This window comes from Olea europaea, chromosome 10 (genome assembly GCF_002742605.1).
Source record: "Olea europaea var. sylvestris chromosome 10, O_europaea_v1, whole genome shotgun sequence".
Lineage (NCBI taxonomy): Eukaryota > Viridiplantae > Streptophyta > Magnoliopsida > Lamiales > Oleaceae > Olea > Olea europaea.
In genome coordinates, this window is record NC_036246.1 from 34,072,674 (window position 1) to 34,085,847 (window position 13,174).

At 30.1% G+C, this 13,174-nt stretch overlaps 1 protein-coding gene across 2 annotated transcripts; it reads left to right on the top strand.

Moving 5' to 3' along the window:
* Window positions 1–538: 538 nt before the first annotated feature.
* LOC111401937 lies at window positions 539–8,149 on the top strand. Of its 2 annotated transcripts, none has more exons than XM_023029923.1 (5): window positions 539–932; window positions 2,749–2,918; window positions 3,337–3,382; window positions 4,985–5,057; window positions 7,668–8,149. In XM_023029923.1, the coding sequence occupies exons 1-5, from the start codon at window positions 680–682 to the stop codon at window positions 7,786–7,788; spliced, it is 663 nt and encodes a 220-aa protein (XP_022885691.1). In that variant the 5' UTR covers window positions 539–679; the 3' UTR covers window positions 7,789–8,149. The 2 variants fall into 2 exon arrangements, with proteins under 2 accessions (XP_022885691.1, XP_022885692.1); XM_023029924.1 differs by having other exon boundaries at window positions 4,988–5,057.
* Window positions 8,150–13,174: the final 5,025 nt, after the last annotated feature.

Below are 13,174 nucleotides of genomic sequence, written 5' to 3' on the forward strand. Positions count from 1 at the left end.
ATACAATGAAAAAAATTAAAAATTGGGGAAAAAAGGGCCACAGCTAGACCGTCTTTTCCGGACGATCGCTTCTTCGGCTCTAGCTGCCGGAGATTGACGACTCCGACCCAAAAACACATCAAAAAATGTCATTTTCAGTAATTTCACCTAATTTATAAAGATTTCAATCACTATTTCCAACAAAATAAACTTTCAACATTCAAATTTAAAGATTAATGGGAGAAAAATAAGTAAAACTTACCTTCTTCGCCTTTAATGGTGGTCGGTCGATCTCCTTCCAAGAGAAAGTCATCGATTTCCTTGCTATTTCTTCTTTTTTTTCTCCAGACGTCGATGTGAGTGACTTGTGTTAGGGGCAATATTGACTTTTCATTGTTTTTAAGATTTTTATAGATTTTTCAATTTCCTTTTTTTTTTTTTAAAGCAGTAGTCGTGACTATTTGTCATCATTTCCTGCCCCGAACCCAACCCGCTCCATCCCTATCATATGCCCCACATTTCTCCATTTGTTTTCCTACTTCACAAAGCCAAACTTAGGGCACTATTCAAAACTTAAGCCGACAAAGTTAAAAATAAAAAATAATAAAATCTGAGAGCAGTTCTCATGAGAGGGTAGAGGAAAAGTAGAAAAACCCCAAGCGGATTCCTGGTATTCGGTGCAGAAAACCAGAGGAGAATAATGGGTGAAGAAGAGAAGCGAAATCCAAAATCCGAATTGGATTTGGAAGTAAAACAGTCAAATGAATCAATCAACCACAAGATGGAGGATACGAATCAACTGGAAGAACAATCTTCAACGTCTTCTTCAAAGAATACAAATGCAAATATTCAGACGGGGAAGACTTGTAAAGGTTGCCTTTATTACTCATCCCATTTCAAAGCCGATTCTCGAAACCCTCTTTGCGTTGGTCTCCCCCGTTCCCTTCCCAATGGTAACCTTATTTACCCTTGAATTTTTCTGGGTTTTTCCTTATACTACACGATTAGATTTTGTGATTAATAATTAATTATTTGGGGTTTTTCATTATTTCTGTAGAACTTTTTAATTGTGCCTTGAGAGTGTTTTGGCAAGAATTTTATATTTTCGAAAGGGTATTTGTATTACCAGTACAAAATTTAATAACTACACCACATTATAATAACACCACAATTAAAATATACACCACAACAAATTTACAATTATACTACTAATCCAATCAAAACTAAAAATTTTAAAAAATATAAATATACAAATATTGTGGTGTACTCATCATCTCAATATTACACCTCTTTTTTTCATTGATATACATCTTGATTCTTTAACTTCACGATGTATATCTTTTAAAAATATTGTTAAGCATATTCATAAAATTTCCATGAACTGTTCTTTAATTTCTTTCACTGAAGCAAATAGAGGGTTTAATATCCATGAAAAATATGAGAAAAATTCTCTTCTTGTGGACTATGGCAAAAACACAAATAAAAGTAATACACAAAAATTCATCAACGATCTTTAGCATTTTCTCCATTATTTCTTCTAATACTACATTATAGGCACAAACCAAAAAAAAAAATAAACAACAACAACAACGACAAATATTACAAAAAATAATTGTTAATGGTAACTATACATGCATCTGGTCTTCCTTATATACTTGAAAAAGTCATAAATTGATTAGAAAACAATTGATCAACTGCACGCAAACTTAAATGGAGATGATGAAATTAAAAAAAAAATGGATTATAACGAAATTGAAAAATCAAATGTGCCACATGCCAACAAACTCGTCACCAAAATTTGAAGATCGAATTCCAACAACTATTGCTATGAAATATCCAAAACCCCAGTTAAAATCCCAAAAACAAAAGATGCATTCAATCATGAGTAAAGCCAATAAGGAGAAAGAAAAAGCCAATGAAAGTAATTTCAATTTGAAGTTTTACTGTACATGTTAGAGTTTGTATTCTTGGTGTACATAAAGATAGATGAAAGAGAGAATAACACATGGATGTTGATGGTTATTTGTGTCATTTTAGTTTGGGTTATTTTAGTAAATAAAAAAAATATGGTGATTCAAACAATATTTGTTGTGGCAATATAATTATCCTTTTCGAAATTCTGAATAGAAAAAGATGAGAAGAGTTGTGTGGAAATTTTGTTTATTTTGGAACAATTTAGGACTGAATATCTTTTATGTAAGGTTAAGATTGTATATCTGTGAATATAGTGTACCTGCATTTTCTCCTCTTGCATATGGTTCTTACTTTGAGAAAGAAAGAAAAGTGTTCATTGTGAAAGAGAAAGTCTTTTTTGTGTACTCAATAGATACAGGAGGATAGGGGTCTTTATATATGTTCTTTTACCTGCCACATCTTGGATTTGCGGCTTTATAAATGTTTCTTTACCTGCCACATCTTGCATTTGCATCTTTATCTATGTTTCTTTACCTGCCAAATCATAGATTTGCTTTTAGAATACGATAAGCTCTTTGCTCGTAGGATTTCATTTGGCTAAGTAAAACTAGTTTGTTTTGAAGAGATATAACTAGTTTGTTTTGAAGAGATATAGGCCTTAAAAAGAACATGAAGATTAATAGTTTGCTCAATGTTCTCTGAATTTTGTGGACTTGTGCATGATGTAACATATATCAGAAGTATAAGCATCAGATCATTCAGTTATCTGTGTAGTTTGCTTCTTATGTAAAGATGAATATTGATTTTCATAAATTAAATACCTTGGTGAGTACTGATTCCGTGTTTGATGACTAGTACCGCAATATATCGTTGGAGAATCTGAGATGGAAGCCTCTAAAAAAGGTAGAAGCCTAAGAGATTTCAGATATGCTTGTGTTGGTTATGCTCTTTACACTGACCGGAAAAAGCAGGTAGCTGATGGACAAGAGACACAAACTGAATTGCCAGTTTGTTTTGGCCTTGAGGTTAGCATTTCCCCTTTCTTCCTTTCTGCATATGTTTTGAATTTCTTTTTATTTGCCTCATAGGATGGTTAAGATTATAATAAATACTCGATCCTTACTTTTCCAGTTTCTTTTTCTTTCTCAATTCAATCTAAAGAAACGCAAACATTTCATTGAATGTGAATTTTTTAACATTTCATGACTACCACCAATCACAAGTAAATGTTATCTTTCAATCTCCATGTGTGCTGCGCATGGATGGTGAATTACTAATGCAATAAATGGCACTGTTCTGGACATAAAACTCCAGTAGGTTTAATCCCATCCTGTTGAAGGTGTTATTTACCACCTGAATTTTTCTGGTTTCATAGTTTTCTAGCTTCCACCTGTCTTAATCCATCTTGTGATCTTGGTTGACTTCTTTGAGACTTTTGCTCAGGTTATAGTAGATCGAAGTGCTGCTGCTCCTATTCATAATAGAGAAGGTGAAGGTCCTTCCTTTTTTTTTTCCCTGATGTAGATTGTTTGCAATGTGCAATTGGTATGTGGGATTTAATGATTTATTTACGAGCAGTAGGTTTGTTAGAGATTTCCAAATGAAGATTTTGCTCCATTCTATGATCGAGTGTTTGAAGTGGTCATATTCAAGTTATATATGTTTCCAACTAGGTGTTAGTATTGTTAATGGCTTAGCATCTGTTCAGGAAACATTGTGTGTGCTTGAAGTCGTAATGAATTTTCATTTTTATTCTCATGGGAGTTTTTGTCTTATATCTAAATTCCTCCTGTCAACCTGGCATCCTTGAACCAATGAGTGACATCATTGCAAATGGATAAACACAGATATTTGCCCCAATTTGAAAAATAACTTTGCTTCCTACTCTTCCCTTTTCTTCTATTTTATTAGAAACTACAGATAATTAAAATAAAATTTCATATGATAAAAGAGAGATATAAAGCTTGGTGAATAAATAATTGTCTTTTTCGGGGCCTTTTTGAATAGAATTAAGTCAAGTTTCCACCTTTTGGCGAACTGGTTGAGCTTGATAATTAAGATGGCTCATTTTTGGCTCTTGTAACCTTCAAGTTCTATTCGTCTTTGCATATACCTGTAGAGTTGTACATTGACAGAACTTACACTTCATGTACTAGTCTTAGCATGACTACTATGAATAATATATTTCTGTTTTATTTGTGAAATGTGAAGTCAATGTCAACTTTTGATGTAACCATATTGTAAGCAAAAATTTTCAACCATAAAAAGGGTAAAAAAAAAAAAGTGAATAAGCTGCTAGTCTTCTCATTTTTCATTTTTACCTTTTTATAGCTCTCTCCACTCCCCACCACACACGAACACCATTTAAAAAAGTTGGTTGCTGATTTTCAAATTGCCATGTATACTGTGGAATCATTATCTTCCATTTATAGTTGTGTTTATTTACATTCTCTTAATATGTTTTCCAGTTGGAGAGTGGACTGCCTTCTGAAATAAGCTTTGACATAAATAGAATAGCAATATACTCCACTGATGTAGTACATCACAGCTACAGTTAATAGTTTTCTACTACAATTATGTTTTATTCTTTCTAGGAGTTTATCTTCTCAATTATGTTTATCTTTTTAGTTTTCTTGTGTAGTTGTAATACGACTTTATCTTTTATTTGATTAGGACTATAGTTTCAATTTTCTAATACTATTTGAAGTAGGGATTTCAATTAGAAAAAGTATCTGCATGGATGTTGGATATAAACACGTTAATTTTGTGAAGCAAGCAAGTGCGTTCTTGTTATAAGATGTATATCCATCATATATTTGTTGAAAGGCTTCATGAAGATTCTTCTCTTATGTATATACAGATTTTTATTTGCTTTATGAATGAATATTTGTTGGCACCTGTAAGTGGTTGAGGCAAACTTCTACCATTGTGGACAACATTTTCTCTACCACTTTTAGATGCCATTTTATTTCAATAGCAATGCAGACATGTATGGGCATTCGTGATGTGATTCTCGATGTATTTTATGGAAGGACACACCTCTTCTTGTAGTTATTATGGTTAATCTGTTAAACTTGTCTGTTTCTTGCAGCAGATGGTAATGGGTTGCCACAACGTCGAACGCATAAACCGACTCCTTCGACTGGGGATGAGTTCCTGAGCAGGCAAGCACATTCTGAGTTTCATTTTGGAAATCAAATTTTTAGTGTATGATATTGGCTTTCATAACATACACTCCATCAATTAGATGACTTTGATTTGACTTCTGCTGCCAAATGAAAGCTTTAGCTCTGTAGTTTTATTATTAGTAATTTAGTTTTGAAGTGCATATAACTTTTACGGTTAGAAATTGCTCATTAAATACTATGTAAAACGTGAATAAATTGACATAAGACATACCTGAAATTGTCTTATTACAAAATCCGCATCAAAATTGGATGGGGTCATGAAAAGACTGCGTGTGTGTTAACAGAAGGACTAAAGTAGAACAATGTCCAATAAAAAAAAAAATCTGAAATAATTTAGGAATGTATGTTTCTTCTTCAACCATGTACTGGCTTTTATTGACTGATAACTCTTAAGGGTCCGTTTGGTTTGTATTTGAATTTTGATTTCATTTTCAATATTTTGTTTTGAGGGTCTATTTTAGGATTGTTAAATATGCGTTTGATTTATTATTTTGAAAAATTATTTCTCAAAACTAAAAATTAGAAAACACGTTTAGTTTGAAATTTTAAAAAATTTATTTTTTGATATTTTATTCCATGAAATTTGATTATTAAGTAAAAATATAACAATTTTATGTTAATATATTATTAATTAATATATACATTTTAAAATTGGTGAATATTAAAATTTTGTTTTCTTGCTACAAAAGTAGTAGTAGTAGAAATAATAATAATAATAATTGAGTTCAAAGTATAGGGAAAAAAATTCATGACATCGACTGAGAATATATTTATCTTTGTTCATTTAAATACATTTTTAGAATTTTTATGTAAGTAATCATTAAGAGATTGAACTTTTTTCATTTTTTATTTTTCTGAGAATTTTTATAATTTATTTTTTCAGAATTTTTTTTTTTAATTTTAGAATTTATTTTTTCAAATTTTTTTTTTAAATTTTATTTGTTAGAATTTTATATTTTTAATTTTTAAAATTTCATTTTCTAAAATGTTATTCAAACACTTGTTTTCCATATTTTGTGTGTTTACAGAATTTTTTCGTTGAAAACATTCAAAATGTCAAAAATGCATTTTAATTTTTATGTTGTATATTTAACCTTCTTTTTCAAAATACTCTACCAACACATTTTCAGTGTCTTGAAAAATTGAAAACAACTTGAAAACAGCAAACCAAACTCACCCTAATTGTTTTGGGCAGATTTTGAGTTTCTTATTTCATTTTAAGCAGTATTGGTAAATAGATATTCTCTTCAGATTTGTAATAGGTAAGTAGTCGAAGTAAAAGGAGAGCTTAATACTTCGACGAGTACAATATATAAAAGGTTTACCAAATACAGATGTACTCTTTTATTTCTTTTGCTGGAAAGAAGAGTCACTCTTAAGGACTATTCGTTTGGTGAGAAAACAAGCTAGGAAAAGTGATCCGTTTGCTTGGTGGAATGCTTGGTTTATTTTAGTGATTTAGGATTTTTCAGGTAGAGCAACAGTGGGAGCTTCCATCCATATTTTAGGGATGTACTTTTTTTTTTCTTTTTTTCGTGAACTGTGCTGCTAGAATCTCTTGGGACACTATTTATATGCCACTCAATTATTGTTCGGTAGTGGATACATAATGCTTTTGACTCTTATCCCATGCTACATCGAATGGCATTAAACGTTTTGCCTTGTTCTGGTAGTATAGTTATTGAATTTTTATGAAAGAGAGAATAGTAGAGATTAATAGACGAGAGGCATCAAGTTTTGAAAATGATTTTGAATGAGATAGTTCCCTGATTTGAATTATATCTACTTGTAATTACTGACATAAGTACAAGTACAACAGTGCCATCATTCCCTCAAGAATAAAAGACACCAGGCATTGCTTCGCTAGCCCTCGAGCTGGTGAGCTGGTGCATGGATATCATATGTGCCTAGCTTTCTCTACATGTCATGAAACACTGTACTTTCCACTCTTCAGTAAAATATCAGGATGTTAATCTTTTGGTCTTCATATGCTTGGTCCTATCATGTTGGATTGTGTGCTACAGTGAATCTGGTCTTACAATACCATTATACTTTTATTGCCAATGAGGCCTTCGTCCAGTGGGTTCGAAGGACTATGACTGAGGTTTTGGGATTAGATATTCTTTCGTATGGTTTCTAGTTGCCTTTTGTAAGGAGGCCATTACTTATTATTGCTCTATTATTTGTTTTTATTTGTTGCAACGAATAGTTCTGATGAAATTTTATGAATAAATGGTCATTTGTACACATTTTGTTGGTTTCTGGTGATTTAACATTGTTGCTCTTGTTTTGGGAAATTTCTTGTTCATAATAATTAAAATTTTGGAAAAAGCTACCAATACCTTTTTGAACTAATAACCATTTGGCTGTACTGAAAAATCTAAGTTTTTTAGAATATACAGTATGGTGGAACTTGAGCACAAAATCTGCCTTTGATCGAACACTTTATTTCAATCTTACGCAGAAAACATGAAAAAACTTGGTTTATTCAAATCAAATCGAGCTGCTTCCCTTGTTTGTTATCATATTTCTATCTCTTTTCCCTAAACATAAATTTTATTGAGAAAAAATGTTGTTAACATACAGGTTTATGAGAAATGCTAATCTGGTTGCAAATGGGGTGGCCAAGAACGTACGCAAAGTGGGGAATCAAATAAAAGAGTCTATTGATGACATATTGTATCCCTACCGAAGACGGCCAAAGTAAAGAGGCTAGTCCTTCCCGTGTAATAAAAAATGGAGGAATAAACCTTGATCTATAATGTACTATCTGCTTTATAGTAGTCTGATTTCCTCCTCTGAAATTCGACGACGACGGACAAAAGCAGGGTTTTTTGTTGGCTACTTGTAGTCCAGATTTGACTCTCTGTTGATGCCTAGTTTGATGAGGTGAATGGAGGCTAAGGTTCTTGTTTTGGCCTGTACTAGTCCTTCAACACTGCTCTCCGTATTTTTGTACAGCAACAATTTATTGGCATACCCCGAAATATAAATAGCAGTGATGAAATGCCAATGTAAAATGTGTTCTTTTTCTGTTAATCCAAAACTTGAATCCTGGGTTTTCATTTTCTTGCTGGGAGCTGGAAATTATGCGGGAGAAAGTTTACTTGATTCCCTGGGGAAAATTCTCTCGTCTGCAAAATTTCGTTCACATTTTGAAGTTCGCGGCACATGGATGTAATCCGACCGTTCAAGTATTGCAAATTGCATGGGAAATGTGGCAGGAAGAGTGACATACGTATGGGGTATATGTCCATTTATATTGAATTGCAAATGATAAAATCCAATCGAAAATTTCAGAAGAAATATTTTTTATTTCTAAAAATTTTTAAAGGAAAAATAAAATTATTTCGAAAAGTTTCAAAAGAAACTAACTCAGTCCCAACGGCCATGGTACGACAGAGGGTGCAAGTGTTATCCAAAGTAGAATTGATTCAATCATGGAATCATGAATAGTCATTGGTTGATTTTTCGATCAAAAGTGCTATGTGAAATCTTCTATTTTTTCCTTTTCCTCTATCTCTATCATCATATATGAAATAACGGACGGTATAAATTTAGTAACACTTTTTCTTTCGGATCTGTTGCAGGAAAGGGATAATTTGCATGTCACAGGAAAGGGATAATGTGCAACTTCGATGGAGAGAAGAACCTATAATTAGCTTTTTGGGAAATTTCCAAACGAACAATTTCAACGAAGAACTTATTGTTAAACATTTTTCAGATATGAATCTATTTGATTTAGAAGGAAAGAACTTGCATTAGCTTTAGGTAGATTTATTACCTATATATTCACTGTTGTTAGAATCAAATTACTTGAATTGTTGATGGCGAATTCTTCAAAAAAATCGTGTCTTCCACATGGAATCTGAGGCAACAAGAAGGAAAATGATTGAATAGAGGAACTCCCGAACATTTAGCGATCAATTATTACTTTGGACAGAAGAAGACTATGTAAATGCTTACTCGAAATCTCACTTATCAAATTTCATTGTGGAACATATGGAGATTTCATCTACATAGAGACTCATTGGAAAAGGGGAGAAGGGTGTCCAAGGCCTATCACTACTACGAGGAACAAATTCTCTTATTGGGGTGACGTATTTGTATTTGATAAATGCTTTATATTTGTATACTTTGAAACTATTTTCAATAAAATTTAGCTATCTTCGTTTATCATTTTCGCTTTTCTCATTTTTTAGGGAGATTTTTCTATTTGGCCTATCACTATTCCTCTTCATGGAAAAGTCTATATTGCCCTTAATGAAATGATTCTTTCTATATTGCAACATATATCCTAATATTTTAAATATTTTATCTTATATTTATTCTATTTTGAATGTTTGAATATAATTTCATTCTATGATCTACTAAATTGGAAATTGTTCACAATTATTATTTAATATATTATATTCTTTAGAAGATGCATCCATATTTTCTAATTGAGAATACATATTTTTTATTATTTCTAACATTCTTTCTAATAAATTATCCAATCATTTAATTGTATATCCTGACATTTATACAAATAATCATTAAATCATGCAATTAATCCATTTGATTCTCTAAGATCGAAAAAAATTTATCCTAATTTTTGCAAAAAATTAATAGTTTTACCTTAGGTTTGATCTGAATTTTTATTCTTAGAACCGAGTAACTTTTGAGCTCTGAATATATAAACTGCTTCCTTCAACGGCCTCCTACCCTCACGAAATCTTTACAATTTCAGCTTCTTGCTCTCACTGTATCAATTCAAAAGAATAAAATTCTAAACTTCTGTTAAAAAAAAAAAAAAAAAAAACTCTCTTTTTTCTAAAATAAGAAGGAAACTTTCTTTTAGATTATTCAAGAATCGTTGGGAATAAAGATTTAGAAACTCATATTAATATCAAAATATTGAAATTTTATTTCTATCAAAACTTTTACAAGATTTCTATTGGTAAACAAGGATTTCTAAAAAAAACTGGTTTTTCAAACAAAAGATAGCTTAGGAGTGGCTATTGATTACAATTTGAGATTTCAAGATGATTTCTATCTATTACGATGATCTATTTATACAAGTCTATCAGATTTTATTACATCGAGTACATCGGCAAAGGCACACTTGCCTATTTATTATTTTTCTCCTTGGGCCTACATCTTCACATGCTTCTTCAACTTTTTATCTAAAGAGCATTTTTTTCTATTATTACCAGTTATCTTATATGTCTTTACATGCAACTGTATTATTATTCTCCATATAGCTTTGTCAAATGTGCTCTATTATTGTCTTTTTTTTCACATGCAGCTGGGGCACTCTTTTAGTTGGCAGGATTCTTTTATAGTGGTAGGACATCTTGAAAATTGATGTATTTCAAATCTTGTAATATAATCTTTCAATATTTTTGATTTTCCATGTCCTTGATTTGATACCAGCATCCTGTTTTCATATTGACATAAGCATGAGAATTTTTTGTCAAACAAATTTTTGGCAATATTGTATATGACTTTAATTCCAAGTGTTCTTCTATGTCTGATCTATTATTTTCTTATTGTTGGAACTTTTCTATCACTTTCCACCACATCTTATTTGGAAGTTGGCTGCTACATATCCAATTGATATTATATATTCAACTAGATAATAAACAACTCTAACGTATTCATGTCTTATTGAGTAAAATTTCAAATATATTCCTCGTCCTTTAACAAATCTGGATACTTCTTTTATGAATATATCATCAAATTTCAAAATTTCTATCAAATATTTTCCTGGATATATCAAATCCATAGATCCATAGTCTGCCATAATTTTTATAAATGAAGGGTCTTCTCCTTCCATAACTGCTATTCTTAGATAAACATTATTTCTCGGAGAGATGAAGTATGAATCACTCATTTTTATTTCATAAGCAATTCTGACTATTTCAGCATATTTTTATTCTTTTGGATCTAAAGAAATTTTATCTTTTTGGTCTATGATGCTGATTGTTTTGAAATCTCTTTTATCTCCATGTATCATCACTTTTTTTGTTGATGATATTGAAATGAAATCTCTTTTTTTATCAGTTGGTATATTGTTACGTCTGGGTCCACTGCTGCTTCCAACTTTCCCTGTTTGGTATTGATTTAGAAAACTCATTTCTGAACTCTTTGGCATATCTGTCTCAAATAGTATATCTTTTATTTGTGCTGCAATAGCATCAACTTGATTTTTAAGTTAAATGGCCTCTTTATGATGCTCGGACCTGAGTAGTGATATTCAACAATATTTTTATATTTGAGTTGAACATCTCTGAGATCTGTGTTACTCCAGTATTTATATCTTCAAATTATTCTTTAAGAAAATCTGTCCTTTTTTTGTATATGTATGATAGATTGGTATAACTTCATAACCTTAACTTTATCAATCAGCAAATTCTATGTTTGTATGGAGAAAATTTACAAGAAAATTATTAACTCCTTTAATATGAACTATATCAAAATTATAAAATGCAAAATAAGTTTGCCACCTATGGAGCCTTCTATATTGAGGTTCTGATGGTAATTTATTCCTGACTAATCCTGCAACTTGAGAATTATCAGTTTCAACAATAAATTTCTTGGATAACAAGAATAATGAAAACTTTTTTATTTCTCTAATAATTGCTAATAATTCTTTCTCATGAGTGGTATAATTTATTTCTGCTTGATTAAAAGTTCCACTTGAATATCTACAAATTTCATTTAAATCTGTTTTTAATATTGCTGCCCAATATTTATCTGAGGCATCAGTATTAACAATCAAATTATTTTTTTCATCTGGTAATTTTAATTTTGGTAAATCTTTACATTCTTCTTTTAATAATTTAACTATTTCTATATGTTTTTCATTCCATTCTTTAGTATTTATTTGTCTAAGTAAAATTTATATTTTATGCATTTTCTTAGAAAGATTTTTAATAAAACCTTCTGCATAATTTAAATATTCTAAAAATTTTTGTATCTGCTCTTTGGATTCTAATTTATCTAAAAAAACTTTCTATCTTTTTAGATATATGAGTTTGCAATTTTATTCCTCTTTTATCTATTGATAAATCAAGAAAATTTATCTCTTATTTTTCTATTATAGATTTCTTTTTAGAAAGTACAATTCCTTCTTTTTTGCATTAATTTATGAATTGTATCAAATGATTCCTATATTCTTCTTTACTGTTAGAACATGTCGGTATATTATATAAACAATTAGAAATTTATTAAACTTTTTAAATACATTATCCATTTTTTTGATATATTTGTGGTGCATTTTTCAATTCAAATGACATTACTAACAATTCATATTTTTTTTTGAAGTGTATTAAATACAGGATATTGTATACTATCTTCTTCCAATTTTATTTGCCAAAATCCTGATTTATAATCGAATTTAGAATAATATTGTTTTCATTTTATAAGATTTATTAAAACTTCTTTATTTGGTAAAAAATATTCATCAAATTTAGTATATTTATTTAATTCTTTATAATTTATAATCATTCTAACTTTTTCTCTAACCTGTTCAGAATGTTTCATAACCATAAAGGTTAGACTACTATGAGATCTATTGCTAGGTCTAATAATTTCTGTTCTATCAATTCTTTTATCTGATTTTTGAATTCTTGTGTATCTTCTATAGTATATATTATTGGTCTGACTCTTATTATAACATTTTCTGTCAATTCTATTTTGGCTTTAGGGTGATGTGGTTTCCAAAATAATAATGGATTTTCTCCGTAAACTTTTTATAATTATTCAATAATTTTATCTATACCTATTTCTATTCCCGTTTTCAAAACTTTTTTATACTATATTCTTTTATTTTTTATTTCATTAAATATTATGGTTTTTTCTCCCATTTATCACCACGCCGGGTTGGCTGAACTCTATAAGGTCTAAATTTTCTTAAAATTTTTAATAAATGTCCACAATGTGTTTGTAGCATTATTATATAATTATTCTGTTTATAATATTGAAATTATTGTATAAAGTCATTTCCTAATAATATATCACGCTCTAATTTACCATATTTATAAATTTTATTTATTGTAACTTGTTTATTTCTAAGAATTATACTAACTTTATCAACACTATTTATTATC